The 15,562-nt window shown below is 40.5% G+C and overlaps 3 protein-coding genes across 4 annotated transcripts in view; 1 reads left to right on the top strand and 2 right to left on the bottom strand.

Moving 5' to 3' along the window:
- Nucleotides 1-4,180, top strand: part of LOC110066729 (arf-GAP with GTPase, ANK repeat and PH domain-containing protein 1-like) — a 46,302-nt gene extending 42,122 nt beyond the window's left edge. The window contains exon 18 of the mRNA XM_089285286.1: nucleotides 3,474-4,180. Coding sequence (XP_089141412.1) covers nucleotides 3,474-3,629 — 156 coding nt within the window. The 3' untranslated portion in view covers nucleotides 3,630-4,180. The remainder of the gene's footprint in view (nucleotides 1-3,473) is intronic.
- A 40-nt stretch (nucleotides 4,181-4,220) lies between these two features.
- LOC149115867 (uncharacterized) lies at nucleotides 4,221-7,842 on the bottom strand. Its single transcript, XM_089285725.1, has 3 exons — nucleotides 7,708-7,842; nucleotides 6,610-7,212; nucleotides 4,221-5,357 (listed from the first exon to the last, which is right to left on the bottom strand). The coding sequence occupies exons 1-3, from the start codon at nucleotides 7,840-7,842 to the stop codon at nucleotides 5,283-5,285; spliced, it is 813 nt and encodes a 270-aa protein (XP_089141851.1). The 3' UTR covers nucleotides 4,221-5,282.
- Nucleotides 7,843-8,200: 358 nt separating this feature from the next.
- Nucleotides 8,201-15,562, bottom strand: part of LOC110066824 (E3 ubiquitin-protein ligase ubr3-like) — a 35,175-nt gene continuing 27,813 nt past the window's right edge. For both annotated transcript variants that reach the window (XM_089285282.1, XM_089285283.1), the window contains exons 40-47: nucleotides 15,312-15,392; nucleotides 14,284-14,385; nucleotides 13,935-14,060; nucleotides 12,919-13,107; nucleotides 12,292-12,359; nucleotides 11,583-11,736; nucleotides 10,593-10,732; nucleotides 8,201-10,391 (exon numbers count right to left, since the gene is read on the bottom strand). In XM_089285282.1, coding sequence (XP_089141408.1) covers nucleotides 10,274-10,391; nucleotides 10,593-10,732; nucleotides 11,583-11,736; nucleotides 12,292-12,359; nucleotides 12,919-13,107; nucleotides 13,935-14,060; nucleotides 14,284-14,385; nucleotides 15,312-15,392 — 978 coding nt within the window. In that variant the 3' untranslated portion in view covers nucleotides 8,201-10,273. The remainder of the gene's footprint in view (nucleotides 10,392-10,592; nucleotides 10,733-11,582; nucleotides 11,737-12,291; nucleotides 12,360-12,918; nucleotides 13,108-13,934; nucleotides 14,061-14,283; nucleotides 14,386-15,311; nucleotides 15,393-15,562) is intronic.

Here is a 15,562-nt window from a genome sequence, read left to right as displayed (position 1 = left end):
AAACGCTTTACGATATTTCGTCAGTCATCTTCTTCTGTTTCCCTAAAGTTGACCTACTTACAAGGTTAAAACGTTTTTTAAATTACTTAGAATGTTAAAGATGTTTATGAAGGAGAAATCACAAATGGAGAATTAGTGCCGGGATTTGGAATAAATGGAAAATGCTTGTTTAGTGGTTCTTTCTTCTGGTTTTATTGAGTGGTGTGTGTTCGATCTGTGTCATTTTATAAGCATTCACTTCCAATCCCCCTTAAAGATTAATCATCGATGTTTAGTTATTTTTATTTATTTATTCAACTTCGCCTAACTAAAGTACTTCTATACATAGAATTTGTATTAGGCAGGGAGACCACTGCTGCCTAGCCAATTACAGTGAATCTCTCGTTAATCAGAATTAAACTAAAGCTACTCATACATAAACAAGAAAAATCAAAAGGAAACTAAACAGAAGTTCAAATTGCTAGAAACAGCACGACGGCGGGCTCAGAAGAGTCCTCGCTATGTTGCACCTGGGACAGATTGTTCTCCAGCTTCTTATATAGTTCTTATCTCACGTATATACCATAAAAAGCAGCACACTTGACCATAGAGTTAACTACCATGAGTTAACTGAAACTGTTTGCTTGGTTCTGTTTTCAGTCAAGAGGTAACAGCAGTTCTTCATCTAATGGTCACGATATGCAATCAATTAGGAATATGGAAGGAAACGAAGTGTGTGTGGACTGTGGCGCGCCGAGTAAGTTGGGTGTCCTGTTGCTGTTTTTCATTTTCGCAATGCATTGCATTATGAGAATCAGTTTATACCGTGGCATCCCTCCCTCATAAAATAATTATGTCCTTGCCGCACTCTTTGAAGGGGTGTTTCTATTTTTTTTTTTCAATTTACAACCATGTTGTGGTAAGTACCTTGTTCTTTTAAACACACTATTCGCTCCTTTCCCAAAATTTAATTAGCGCCCGTCATACTAAATCAAATGAACACGGTCTTTTCGAGTGAAGAGGTTGAAATGGTAAATTGTTACAAGAGGAAGTCGGGAAGTTTATTTTGAGTCAGGGAAAATTGACATTTTGAAGTTAAGTCAGGGAGATTTGAAATTTTAACACTGTAGATTTCATACCGTTGAAGGCTGAAGGAAACATTCGGGATCACTGCGACCTTAGTGATGTTTTTCCTTAACGAAGAAGGCAAATTTGTCGAAACCTTATCAGTCCTAAATGGGTTGTAACGACGGTTGTAAGGGGAGCTGGAAGCCACTACTATATATTATATTTTGTAGTTATGTGCCAGTTTGGTCAGCGAAATTGTATTTTTATCATGGAAAAGTCGGGGAATTTGAAAATCTGATGTCGGTGACAACCGACATCATCCTGTAGGCGATGACCCATGAAGTCATTAATGTGTGTTTTCTTTCTTGTTTTCTCAGGTCCTGACTGGGCGTCACTGAACCTTGGAGCTTTGATGTGTATAGAATGTTCTGGAATTCACAGAAATCTTGGAACACACGTGTCTAGAGTACGATCTCTAGACCTGGACGAATGGCCGTAAGTAAAGTGTACACCACGTGTTTGAAAATAAGAGTTGTTTTTAGGATTTTGAAGGCGAATGACCTGCTCGTCGTGATCGTTGGTCAAAAGGTCTAGTTTCCATGCCTATCCAGTGTCTTTGTAATCTTAACCCAGCTAGACTGCTATTTAAATGGTCTGCGCACCCAGTAATCGTCCTTCAGACTAGCTGCTAATGGCGCCTTGGGAAGTACTTATCGCATTGCACTTGTTTTGCTTTGCAGATCTGAGCTCACAGCTGTGATCAGCGCAATTGGAAACACACTTGCTAACAGCGTGTGGGAAAGAAAGCTACAAAACAGGACGAAACCAACCCCGTCTTCATCAAGGTATGAAAGCGCTAGTAACAAGTGATAACACAATAACGTTTTGATGCTAAGTCACGTTAGGTCACGCACAGCCGCTGCAAAGTCTTCTTAGGTCGCGCAAGGTCGCACCAGATTACTCAAGGTTGTGCCAGTTTAAGTTTCAATCTAAGTGAGAAAGTCTTGTTATCACACAGCCAGTGTGAGTTCAACAGTTTAATAATGTAATCCGTATGTTTCCTTCCTTGTTCCTCTTTATATATCCACATTCAGAGAAGAGAAAGAAAAATGGGTCCGAGCGAAATACGAGGGGAAAGAGTTTCTTCGAGAATTACCGCCATGTGATTCTTCACTGGGCGAGGTAAGTGAAGTAACTTACTAAATTAATTGAAGAAAACAAGTAGAACAAGAGCATTTAGAAACAGTAACAAGAATTTGTCAGGACCGTTTGTTGGAAGGAGATGGAGCCATTGCTGTTGGTGGATGAATGGTGGATTACTGGTTCGGTATTCGGCGCATTGGCTGCCGATGCATTTGTTGGTGCTCAATCGTCACTTTTTCCCATTTTCAGAAGTAAGGGTGAGTGCTACTGGGAGGGGGGGGGGGGGGGGGGGAGATAATAATGTGATGGTAGATGTCCAACGCGACTTGAAAGTACCATTAATCTGCGATGTGAAGAAGCGATCGTCGCATTTGTGTTTGCATAATAGGTAAAAGAGACCGCAAAGTGTGATATAGAATTAATTGGACTATCCTCTACCAATGAAAACCGAGTAATTTTGCTCAATGTTTTGTAAGAACTACTTTACTTCATGTCTTCACAGCAACTCTTGGAGGCTGTAATTAGAGAAGATTTACCGCAGTGCATTCTACTGCTGGCTCACTGTTCACCCGAAGAACTCAACACAGCTTATGAAGACAGAGAGAGCTGCACAGCACTTCATATAAGCTGTTCACTAGGAAATATAGTCATAACACAGCTTCTTATATGGGTAAGTCTCACGTTCAGACTCTAGATTCTCCCAACTGTGTTTCATACATTTTCTCTAATACCCTTTTGAAGGAGTAAATTTTTTATCAGTCATTGTTTCCTTAACAGGGTCATGTTCTAAATTCTCCTCATATGACTTCCTCGTTTGCTATAAACAGGTTAAGAGAATTTAGTTGTCTATGTCGTTGGAGTTGAAATATGTGATACAATCAAACTCATGATTACTCGTAGTCTTCGCAACGTTTTAATGAAAGCTCTGTGTGGAACTTCAGGTTAACGGACCCTTGTTGTAAACAGACACGGATAACTTCCTGGTTTTCCTTTTCGGTAGATTCGCGTTAAAATAATTTTGCCGTGAGTGGTCAATTATCAGAATCAGACCAGGTTTTGTAACTACATCAGTATTGAGTTTGAGTCGTTCGAATATGATTGCGATGTCACCCCACCCCCCATTAGCGGACAATGAGACCCCCAGGGTGTCCGCTTATTAGAGATTTTACCACAGTTCTCCCTTTCCCTAACCACGCCCAACACTTTCGAAATAACTTGTAGCGTTTATCTGCAAATTGAAAAGCTGTGCCGTTGTATCATTTTTTTTTTCTTGTTTTCGCCAGTATTTTGCAGATGTGCGGATCCTTGACGTCAAAGGTCGCTCGGCTCTATGGCACGCAAAGAGTGCTGGGAGTAAGGAATGCGCAGACATCTTACGTCACAACGGATGTAACGATCTCGGTACCATGATTCCTCAGGGTAGTGATGTGTTTTGTTAGCAGCAACAAATAACGGCGACTCCTGGCTCCTGAAAATATTGTTTCCTTGGGATAGGCAAGGCTGCCTTACGAAAGATCCACAATAAAGTGAACAAGCCACAGTTCTGTCGGATGCGAAGATTACACGGACGTTTGAGTGACAGTGTGACTCTTATCTGACTGTGTTGTCACGCAAATCTAGTCACGCTGTTGTCTTTATCGAAGGCTATACGCTTGAACAGTTTCGAAGAAAATATAAGTACTCTAGGAACAAAGCCTCGAGGAATTTGACTCTTAGTAAATATTTCAATTATGAAGTTTGTTCGGCTGCAAACAATTCATCGCAGCCAAAAAATCGTGTCATTACCAATCTCAAAGAAATTTTACATTGACGAAGAAAAAAAGAAACTATAAGAGTTGTATTTATTTGTTCTTACAAGAAGTATATGTTATTGACGTGTATATAAGAAATATTTCCGCAGCTGTATACGGGGTTCAATATCATTTAAGACAAGGTCTTGATATCGAGTAAAGACTGTATACAAAGATAAGGAAAAAAAGAAGAAGAAAAATCGAAGTAAAGGATTGGGGAACTTTTTACATTAATTTCAATTTTATTGCACGCTCTTTCGTCGTTCATTAACTCTCGCCCACCTTACAGATATCTTAACTTAACGCTGTACTCTGCGCACTGGATAACGTCATTTGAAAAGGATATGAAAATATGAGATTTGTTATCAAAATATCTGTACACTGAATTGTCTTGTTTCTGATTTTGATTAAAGTGTTCGTTAACGCAACAGCCTTAACCGGAAATTGGAAAGATAAGAGATATTTTAATTGTATGCCCTTATTAACCAAGACCAAAACGTGAGCTAAAGTTTGTTTACTTTAAACTCTGAGTAAAACTGACGCTTCCAGCTCTTCATCGCTCTTTGTATCTTTTAAACTTGTTGTTAAACTTAACTTGATTATTTGGTGTGATAAGATGTTGTCACTTCGAACTGAAACGGAGTCGGTGCACTTCATTTCGTTGTTTCCTGCTAACGCTGGATGACGTCACGATGTTTGTTAGTCAAACTGACTGTCCTCTTAGTATTGGCTTGCTGCTTGAGGTTGCTTTCATTTTGAAGAAGTAAAAGAGCCCAACTTATAACTCTTGCAACGAAGATGTTCCAAGATGCTTTTTACTTTCTGTAATTACCGTCAGTTCAATTCTTGAACCATCATTCGCGACACTTGAGCAATACAAACGCACAACAAATAGCCAAAATGAACGACCGAGTGCTAAAGAGAAGACTGGGCAAAAGCAATTTTAATGACGTTTTTCTCAAATCTAGCCGTACAACCGTATCTAATCAGTGCCAGTTTTTAATGCCTAAACATTTGAGGTAGGGTCTTTCGGCTACATTTGTGAAAGACGCCATTAAAGCTATTAGTGTCCATTCTTCCCTTAAACACCCGGTCGATCATTCTGGCTATTATCTACGGTTGTATCGCTGTAGTGTCCCATATGGTAGACGGTTTAAGACTGACGTAAATAGTAATTAGAGAAAGGAAAAACATCTTGGAACATTTTTCAGAAAAGTTAAAAGTTGAGCGCTCATTAATCTTCTCAAAACTGTTGTAAACCACCTTGACTTCGTTAGCTTGAAAACAATACCATGGATAGCTTCACAGGAACACGTAAAATCCATCACCGACCTTGCTGCTCTCTAGTAAACTTGCTAGCTTGTTGTTTTTGCCAAACTGTTAACGAGAGACTCGTATTAGCGGATAATAAATTAACAATTCTCATACAAACTCACGTTGAAAATGAGCTTATAATCAATGAAATGGCGTTTTTTTTACAGCCACCAACAACGCCCCTAACGTTAGAAGTAGCATTTTTTGGTCATCGAAAGTATTTCGCGCGCACTAAGGATATATAAGCAATGGCCTCCATTTGGCGCGAAAATATACTCGGATATTTGTCCGCGGACATTCTCTGTTCCGAAAACTGTGAGCTTCGAGGAACAGGTAATGTCCAAGGAGAAATATCCGAGCATATTTTCACGTCAAATGGGGGCTATTGTGTTTATTATCCTTCAAATCTTTTTCGCAACACGCGCGGTTTTGAAAATTGGGGAATATCACTCGGATATTCCCCAGTTTTAGCTGGGGAATATTCAGTCACGTGACATGTTTAGACCAATCGAGCGTGGGCGGAAATATTTGGTGGATTATAAGAGCTGATTACCCGTCAGTTGGCAGCCCATCAGCTCGCGCAGTTTCTCGAAACCAGGCGTTGTCTATATAACAACAAGGCTGGTCAAACGTTAAAATCGGCAGTTAAAATGTTACATGCAATGCAACCGGACGCAATTGACCTTAAATTTAATTATAACCCTTTAAATCCTCAGTCATTGTTGTCCTACATTTAGAAATATTAGTTTGCGTTCTGTCACAACGAAGCTAAGACGATTTAACTTGGTAACAGTCAAGTCTCTCTGGGAAGACACCATTGTAAGATGATGCCTAGTTCCTAGGCCTCGATATTTCGCCGCGGACAATCCATTTGGTGCGAGCAAAAAAGGGCTTTCCCTGGCCGTCCATCTCGCTTACGTCACTGATATCCATTGACCGTGGAAGCCTGGAAGAAGCTGGCCGCCCCCACAAGTGTCTGCCTTAGGCAGCGTTCACTCTACGTCGGAGAAATTTGAAACGCAGCTTTTATTTCTCGTCCAGACTAATATGTCACGAAAACGGAGCTTTACGAAAACGCGCTCTTCAAACCGGGGGAGTTTAAAAATGAAGACTTCTCGTTTTTGTGTGGGCGGAAAACATTCTGAAAACGAAGTTTTTCCACAAATAATAACGTCACGAAATCATGTGATTTCCCTGCTCGAGTTTTCGTCAAACACAAATCCAAAATGACCGGTGATTGGTGCGTTTTTAAATTCCTCCGGCGTAGTGTGGGCGAAGTCTTAAAGATCGAGGTGACTGCATATTCATTCATTACCTTCATTTTGATCATCTTGCTGTCGCCAAGCACTCTCAGGAATGGCGTTCTGCATTCCTCTGTTTCTTTTACCTCTTTGGACGGGTTTCCAATGTCCTCTTCTTGTTTGGCTGGCGTCAACTCTGGCCCTTCAAAACGTCCGTCTACTTGCATTGAATTCCTCTCTCTCATTTGGTACTCTCTCTCCATTCTTACTGCGAAAGGCTCGCTGTTTTCATATGATTCCTCGATCTCTTTCACCCAGGCTCGAGCTCGCCGCTGTTGTTTCTTAAAATTAGCGGCTAATTCTGCGATCAGTTGCTTCCTGTGTTCGTCTCTTTCTGCGTATTCACGCGCGTCTTTCTCCATGATGCTGTGTATAGCTCTTCTGTTAATCATGGCACGCTGTCTTCCCAAATAGAGCCTCCTTAAGCCTTGCCTGTGAGCGTCGATCATTTCCTGGATCCGAGCTGCGCGCGCAATCTCTTCAGCATTGGGAGGTCGAGGGATCTTTTTCTTTCCTGACGTAGTCGTTTGGCGTTCGATTTTAACTTTGTCCCATTGGATTTGCGTCGGAGGCCGGCATTTAGGCTTGGGTGGCCAAGTTATGGGCTGTTTCTTTGCCTGGAAGAGTTTCAAGTAATGTTCAAAAGAAATAATATGTTTTGAAGTTGGATCGATCGGCCCACTATATAATTTACGACGTTATTTTTAAAGCAATTCTGGCCAGTAAAAAACGGACATTATTTAGCCCAACTGAACATCGTACATCGAAATATCATGAACAATGAAAGTTTATGCCATTACATAGTCGTCCGTTTGCGTTGAACCTAGTTAATCGGGGGACTTGAAACAATGCAAACGAAGTCTAACTCGAGGAAGTGTTTTTTTTCGTCCAGTTATCTCAACTTTGCAGAGTTGGAATACAAACGTTGTTTCTTCATAACTTGAGTCAGCTGAAAGTTTTTAACCAATATTAGAGACACGAAACTCGCTTGAATTTCAATCAAGTTGGCGCCAAATATATTTGTATCCGGTAAACCTGGCTGCTTTCTCCTTCTGCACAAAACTTTCTTGAGCATAAATCCTCAACAGCTAGAGGGACTAGGTACCACTCACCTTGAAACACCGACGCACTGCAAAATCTATGGCCGTTGAAATAACAAATGTTAAAAAAAGAAGTGTTGCAATCAGCAAAACTCCTACAGTAATAAAAACCTCATAAATTTGCGGCTCTACTTCGTCGAAAAACATCGTGAATAAACGCTCTTGTGGAATGCTTCCAATGTAGACCAGATCTGAAAATTCGTCAAATCACGATTGATGACTCATCAACTGCGTCAAATAGTTTATTCCACACGTTCATTGCCATGACGATGTCAAGTTTTTAGAATTTGTTCTCAGTTGGCAGTTTTGCACCGTCATTTCGCTTAACTTTGGGACTCAAACTTTGTTTCCCTAGTGAGGTTAAACAACAAGAACCCAAACTGAACAGTCCATGTAATTACGATAAAATAAATCATCAGTTAAGGACGTTCGCGCGAACATTTTTCAGATAGATTTTTTAAACTTTCTACTGCAGTCAGATAATGAGTTACTTGTGTCAGAAATGCAAAAAAAAAAAAAAAAAAAAAAAAAAAAAAAAAAAAAAAAAAAAAAAAAATGGGGGGTCACCAACTTCGTTTCAGAGATAAAGCGTGTGGAAAAGTACCCTGATTTTGAGAAATTGGCGCACGTAATTCAGCATGGTCTACAGGGGTTTATAGTTAAAAATATCGAAGGTGAGTCAACGGAGGCAAAAGATCGTAGTCATATTTTCTAAAAGTGGGTCTGTTCCGTAAATAATTCCAACTGCTGCCAACGTTTTCACAAAACTTAACCTTTCAAGAGGCATTGGAAACCGCCGAACAAATAAACGAAGAGCTAAAAGAACGGAATTTGATGGTGCTTTTTGCAAAAAATGCAAACTTCTTATCGATAGATTTTCATTTTTTCGCTAAACGTAGAAAATTGGTAGAGAAAATGATCCATCAAAAGAAAAAAGGGGTCACCGAACGTCCAAGATCGTTAAATCCAGGCAAAGCTATAGCAACTGCCAGCTGCTTGTATTTGCGTGCGCAGTAAGGATGCGCAGCGACTGTTGGTTGGTGTTGAAACCTCGAAATAGAAACTAATATTCGTTGTTCTGGGTTACAATTTAAAAACTCCCACAAAGCCCGCGATCACAGACGGTTTTCTACCTGCTGTTTCGCACCACCCCTGCGCGAACACAACAGCTAAAAATCAGTTTGCGTAAACAGACTAGCTCATGATGGTCCAAGACTACGAGGCGCACGCCAACTTTGTTTCGCGCGTAGTGGGTGAGAAAAATGCATTCCACAATATTTTTTTTAGTCGGTGTTTGGGATAAAAGTTCCAACACACAGCCGATATATCTTCTTTTTAATTTGTCCGTTGAATAGCAATTCCGGGTCAAGCTTAATGAGATTTCATCGAGAAATGACAATGGGTCGCATGCTAACTTTTTTTTATTGCGCAGTGCACATATTTTTTCAGCCGGTGTTTGGGACGAGTGTCCCAATGCACAGCCGAAATATCTTCTTTTTAATTTTTCTGTTTTACAGCAACTTCGGGTCAAGCTAAATGAGATTCCACCACCAGAAACCTCGAAACCTTTTGGAAAACTTTTGCTCAACTTCTAAACAGTTTGATACGTTGTTGCCTTTCAACTGAAAGATTGGTCAAGATGACAATTCTCCTAGAATATCCAATAGAAAGTCTACGAAAGAGCAAGTTCTATCAGTCCCACAAAAAAATATATCCGTATTTAATGTCCCAAAGCATTTTTAAACCAATACAATATTGTCAAGGTGATACAAGTCAAAAATGCTGTGTCCGCCTTAAATCGTTCAACGCAAAGCCCTTGTAAACAGCTTAACAAGGTTACGTTTGTGATTTGTTCATTACAGCAGGAATTCTGCTTTACATTCTTTGTTTAAATTACATCAGTTGCTGTTCAACCCAGCATCGAGTGGGTGAAAATAGGATGGCAGTGCCGAAGATTGAGTTCGAAGCAGAATGAGTGATATAAACACATCTTTGTCTCTGACAGTGAACGGTTTAAACTGTTAACCGTCCCTAGTTTTAGTAGACGCTAACAAGGGTAGCAAGAACAACCTTACATTTTTAGTTGTTCTTTAACCCAAAAATAATATTACAATTTTCGCTTTCAAAGACATCAGTCGAGCATGGTCGATCGGCGAATAGTCAACTGTGAGAGAACCAATAAATTCTCGTATTTGCACAAGACCACTATGCGTGTCTTACCATTGCTGAAATACACAAAAATAATTATTGCACAAAAATATATAAATAAACGTACTTATTTTTGTAAACAACACGTAAACTGAACGAGAGGTAAATACCCATTCTCCGCGTTGAATTTTACGAGCTCTACCAAACACTTCTCTGGCAGTCGGAATTTCGACATAAAATATTCAACTTCTACTTTACATATCTGCCAAAACACTGTTGCTCTTTCCTTTAAAATGTTATAAATATTGAAACAGTCCCAGAGGTCATTGATTTCAACGGGTTCATTAGAAAACTTTCCAAAAACAGGCTAAAACGCAATTGATGGCCTCGGATTTCATTATTATCGGAGGTATATCATACGGTCGTCCCTCTACAGAGTGTTTTCGTGTCGCTTCCATCTCTTACACATGTAATCAAAGCTGTGTGTAAGCCACTGCTCTTCAAGTCTGTCGAAACGTTCGCGACTCAAAAACAGCGGCTTTCCTCGCCTATGGAAAGAAATAACGTTATAGATTAAGCTTGGTAAAGAGTAGGTGGCCTAACCTATTGGAACTCGCAAGTATTTCTTTCAGTGGCCTGGATGTCCAAGTAAGTGGTTGCCAGGTAATTAAGGAATAAAGCTGATAGTAAGCTATATATTTGGTGTGGCAAAGCTGCTTTTTTACAAAACTAGGACCAAGCCGACTAACCTTAGATCCCGGTCTTCCTCGCCAAAACAGTCGAGGTACACTGAGCCCCAGATGCAGACGCGTTCCGCTCTGATTATAATGATCACTGACGACAGTACGATTAAGAAGATCCCAGTCCCTCTCCCGCAATTCACGGCATGCTGTAAAAAAACAAAGTTCATCTCACTAGTAGTTTAACCGGATAAAGTGTTTAATAAACGTAACATTGTTAAAAATCCCAACAGGCAGGAGGCAGACCAGTCGGCTATTTACAAAGCGTGACCGAGGATTTGAACTCGGGACTACGGAGAAACAAATCCAGCTAGTAGCAGGGTGGAGGCCTTTAACCCGGGACCTCCGGATTACAACACCAGTGTTCTACTTTAAAAGGAGGCAGCAGGGCCGAGTGGTTTAGGGCGCTGGTGCTGTAATGTGGAGGTCCCGGGTTCAAGGCCTCCACTCTGCCACGCTTAGCGCTTGTGTAGCTAAGTGGATGACCACTATAAATAAGATTTACATTTTTTACTTTTTTTTTTTTTACAATAGAAACTGTTGAGCGCTTGAGAAACAGCTCACGAGTTGGGCGCTAAAAATCTGTTTACATTCGGAGTGGGTAGAAAATAAAGTAGAATGTACCAGAAACAAGACCCGTCAACTACTTAGAGTCGGTTAGGTCACGGCCATTCGAATTCTAAAGGTCGAAGGAGCCAGCTGGTTCATCAATGTTGGTTTACATGCACAAATACACAGCGAGGGGTATCGCTACTCCCCATGGATGGAAGGCAAGTCCATTGCTGTTTACCCCGCCCACCCCGCCCACCCCGCCCACCCCGCCCACCCTCCCAACTGCTTGGCATTCTAGCAGGTTTCCCTAACAATTTGCCAATAATCCTTTGTAATTCCGGCTGGAGAGAGGCACCGAGAGTTGAAAATTCTCAACGGTGGCATCGCACTGATTTAAAACGAACTGTGCTAAATATGAATAACCAATTCTTCAGACACCCTACCAACCTGTATGCACTCGTATTTGTCCCTCGCGCCGTTCCTATCAACGCAACACGATCCCTGGAGACACGTGAATTTGCCGCAGACCAGACATACCGCAGGGTCGTCCGGAGCGCTACCACACTTCGTGCACTTTCGCTTACGGTAATGCTGAATTAAACTGTCGAGATAAGAGAAATGTGAGAGGAATGATACAGACAAAGTACGAGCGAACAAATATATCATTCCAAATGCACTATCCGTGGGGAAATCTCTAATGATCGTATTTACATAGCCCACATATCCAAAGCTCAAAAAAAATATACAAACAAGTAAAAAATAACCAAAGTACAAATAATAAAATAATAATACCTAACAATAACTAAAAGTGACCATACTTACAAAACAGAGCGGCTATTTACAAATTTTGTAAAAAGATAGGTCTTAAGGTCCCTCTTAAAACTATACATCGAATTCAATCTGCGCAAAGCCAAGGGTAAATTATTCCAAAATCTCGGGGCAAATACAGAGAACGCTCTATCTCCGGAAGTCTTAGTAAATGAGCTGGGCTGATTTAGAAGATCATTCATTCATCGAAATCTGGCTCAAATTGGTTTTCAAATCACTGAAACAAGACGCCTTTTTCTCAGAGTTGATAAGGTCCTAAGTTCTCCTAACTTACTACCTTTAAAACGTTACAGAAAGGTAGTGAGAAGATAGGGAAGTACTCACGCACCTATCATATCGCTCAGGAAGTTGAAGAAGTCTGGGAGGAGGCCATTGACCCAAGTTGGGAAGAAGTTCCTACAAGAAAGAAAATTATCACAGGCTCTTAGAGAAACCTTGAGGAACAATCCCTCACTCAAGAGTATTGAGCTCAATCACACAAACGTTTGCGTTCATAAAGTCATGCAAAATTAAAGGAAAAGAAAAGAATATAGTCCTTCTTGATAAAGGAAACGACTGCGAATTGACCAATAAAATGCCATTTAATCTATTTAGTTTTTTTTAAAAATGAACTTTTAAGCCCTACCCAAACGGGACATGTTTGGCGACCAAACACAATGAAACATTGTTTGAAGACCAAACATGTTGATGTTGTCACGGTACTGTGTGGCCGAACGGTATCAAACATGTTTGAACGAACGAAATGTTTAGAATGTTTGATCAAATGTTTGACGTCGTTCAAATTTTACCAAACACGATCCAAGACGATCAAACATGGCGTCAAAGGGGGAAAATGTTTGGTGACCAAACAATGATTGATGGCCAAACATTTCCCGTTTGGACAGGGCTTTAATCTCAGTTGTCACCGTTGTCAAAAACTTCAACAACGTCAAAGAACAACAGTACGTTAAGTTACCCTGGTTAAGGCGGCCTTCTTATGCATGAAACAAAGCAAGAGTCCTTCGCACCACTGTCGAATTATTTTCCGTGGTTTAGAATGAGGCCACTGTAGACAGCTTACGCACGAAAAGGACTCGGCACTAGTGGTAGATGGATCGCACAAACCCAGAGTCGAAGCCAGTACACGAAACTCTGCGTCTCTCTCCTGAAATGAAAATATCATCAAAATGAAAATATATGTCATCAAAATAAATGCCACGTAAATGCGCCCCTCAAAATGGACATGTAGTCTGGTCAAAAAATGATGATATTCCTGGCTTCTATAGGTGATTCACTTCCTCTAGAAACTCCGTTTCGCTTGATTAAAAGGGCCTCGCTCGTCAAGCACTTTTAACCATGCGAAGAGAGACGAAAGAATTCCAATTCTGTCCTATCTTGAAAGATGTACGAGACTTCACCCAAAACTTCCAAACTGATGGCATAATTCTACAGAGATCCGATTGGTTGTTGCTAGGTCATGAATTTTCAGCGCAAGTAACAACCAATTAAACACTACCTTGATCTCCGAAGAGTAACATCATCAGCATTAAAGCTTAAATATCTCATGAGAGGAGGTAGGTAAACCATCAATAAAATGTTACATCTTCGTTGGCTACCTAGCCAAGCTTACCAAAACATTCTTACTCAAATTTCGCAGATTTTATAATGCCTGTAACAGAACTTTTTTTATTTTCTTGTTAGATTCTACATCAGTTTCTGATGTGAAAAGCGGAAAAATATTTCCCGTAGCGATTTTCCTTCACCGCGTTTTAGCCGTTTGAAAACATGAAAAAGTACTTCCGGTTGGGTCAAAAACCGCGTCAAGAGGGAAACTGGGGATAGTTAGGTTGTTACGTGTCACCGGGAACACATTGACAACCAAACGAAAGAGAAGAGAGAGATTCTAGGGACGATTCGTACATAGGCACCTTAAGTCAAATTACGTAATAATCACGACAAAGACCCCAGAGGAACTACTCTTTAAGGGTTTACCTCAACTTGTGGTATTTCCACGTCATAGCAGAGAGAAGCCATGGTGCAAGCTGAGCGAAGAAACGCCAGACATGAGTCCTGCAAGGACCGCTCTACAGTGTGTGGAGACCATACTGATTGCGAGATCTAGATAGGGAACAAAAAAAGACACGAGTCATTCTTTTGAAACGACCAATTTCCATTCAAAGTTTTAGGCGCTTCGATTTTTTCCTTGGGCAATAGTGAAACATTACCATGTAGCCCAAGTGTGATTTGTCCCTTGTGACTGTTTCCACGCTTGTCTCTGGTTGCATGTTTATAAATGGTTCAGTACCTCCACTATCCTGGAGTGCAAGAATTGATTACTCACCCCTCCAGTGTGGTGATCCTCCTTGATCAAGGTGCTGTTACTGAGCATGCGGCAAACATAACCAAGCAACAGATCAGCTGATAGTGTGCCCTGAGAAAGTTCCTTAAACAACACAAAAGAACATATCAAATAACATCTTTATTGCCTCTTGACTGGACAACGAATTAACCTTTTCACTTATCATATCTTGGTTCAACTCACAGGAAGCCAATGAAGACCTTGTGGTAATGTCATAAGGTAGACGCCCGAAATTAAGCATCCCTCATCTTCGAAAATAATGCCCTATTAACCCCACCTCCGACCCAAATATGAGCGCATGACTTTATAAGATTTTGCTTTCAAACAATGAAATCATATATAACTATCTTGTTTCAACTTATAGGAAGGTATTGGAGACCTCGTGGTAATGTCATATGGTAGATGTCCGAAATTACACACTCCCTATCCCCGAAAATAACGCCGCAATAACAATACCTCCTTCCCCAAATATGAGCGCATGACTTTATAAGATTTTGCTTTCAAACATTGAAATCATATATAACTATCTTGTTTCAACTTATAGGAAGGTATTGGAGACCTCGTGGTAATGTAATATGGTAGATGTCCGAAATTACACACTCCCTATCCCCGAAAATAACGCCGCAATAACAATACCTCCTTCCCCAAATATGAGCGCATGACTTTATAAGATTTTGCTTTCAAACTTTGGAATTATTTCTTCTGATTAAGACCTGTATAGCTTGATTTGCTAGATCGTCACAGTAAGAACACTAAGTTTGGCTATGCATTTAACGTCGGTAAAAACTTTTTCTTCGCCTTTTAAATCGTCATATGTAGGGAGATTGGCCTATGGTGTTCTCGGGCAAAACCAGTCCAAAAATAAGCCCGGCCATGTTTGAAATAAAAACTTTACACCGTTGATATCTCCACCTCAATCCACCAAAATTAATTCATGAGCAGAAAGGCACTCGAAGAAAATAATCTCGGCGCTTTTGTTTACAGAATTTTACAATACATTTTGAATTTACCTGTGAAGCTGCTTTTCTTCCTAAGTCTTGCCACGAGAGTTTCTCATCACCGACAAACTTGCAACAAGTGTCAACCAAAGTCTAAAACAAACAAAAAACAATAAATGCGCTTAGAATGAGATGGTTGGTCAAGCTACCAAAGGTTGCCACACTTGAAGCTACCACAGGGAACCATGTACACACAAAAAAGCAATATATCGGTGATAACTGATGACGTCTTGTACAGTCATTGATCGTGACAGAAAGAGGAA

The sequence above is a fragment of the Orbicella faveolata genome, unplaced genomic scaffold (assembly GCF_042242905.1).
Source record: "Orbicella faveolata isolate gen_17 unplaced genomic scaffold, um_ofav_v1 contig_13, whole genome shotgun sequence".
In the NCBI taxonomy this organism is placed as follows: domain Eukaryota; kingdom Metazoa; phylum Cnidaria; class Anthozoa; order Scleractinia; family Merulinidae; genus Orbicella; species Orbicella faveolata.
This window is presented reverse-complemented; position numbering and strand designations above follow the sequence as displayed.

Coding starts and splice junctions, on each gene's coding strand:
- LOC149115867 (XM_089285725.1), bottom strand. CDS start 7,842: ATGTTTTTCGACGAAGTAGAGCCGCAAATTTATGAGGTTTTTATTACT. Junction 7,213..7,707: donor CAGTGCGTCGGTGTTTCAAG/GTGAGTGGTACC, acceptor AAACTCTTCCAG/GCAAAGAAACAGCCCATAAC. Junction 5,358..6,609: donor GCAAGATGATCAAAATGAAG/GTAATGAATGAA, acceptor TCTCGTTAACAG/TTTGGCAAAAACAACAAGCT.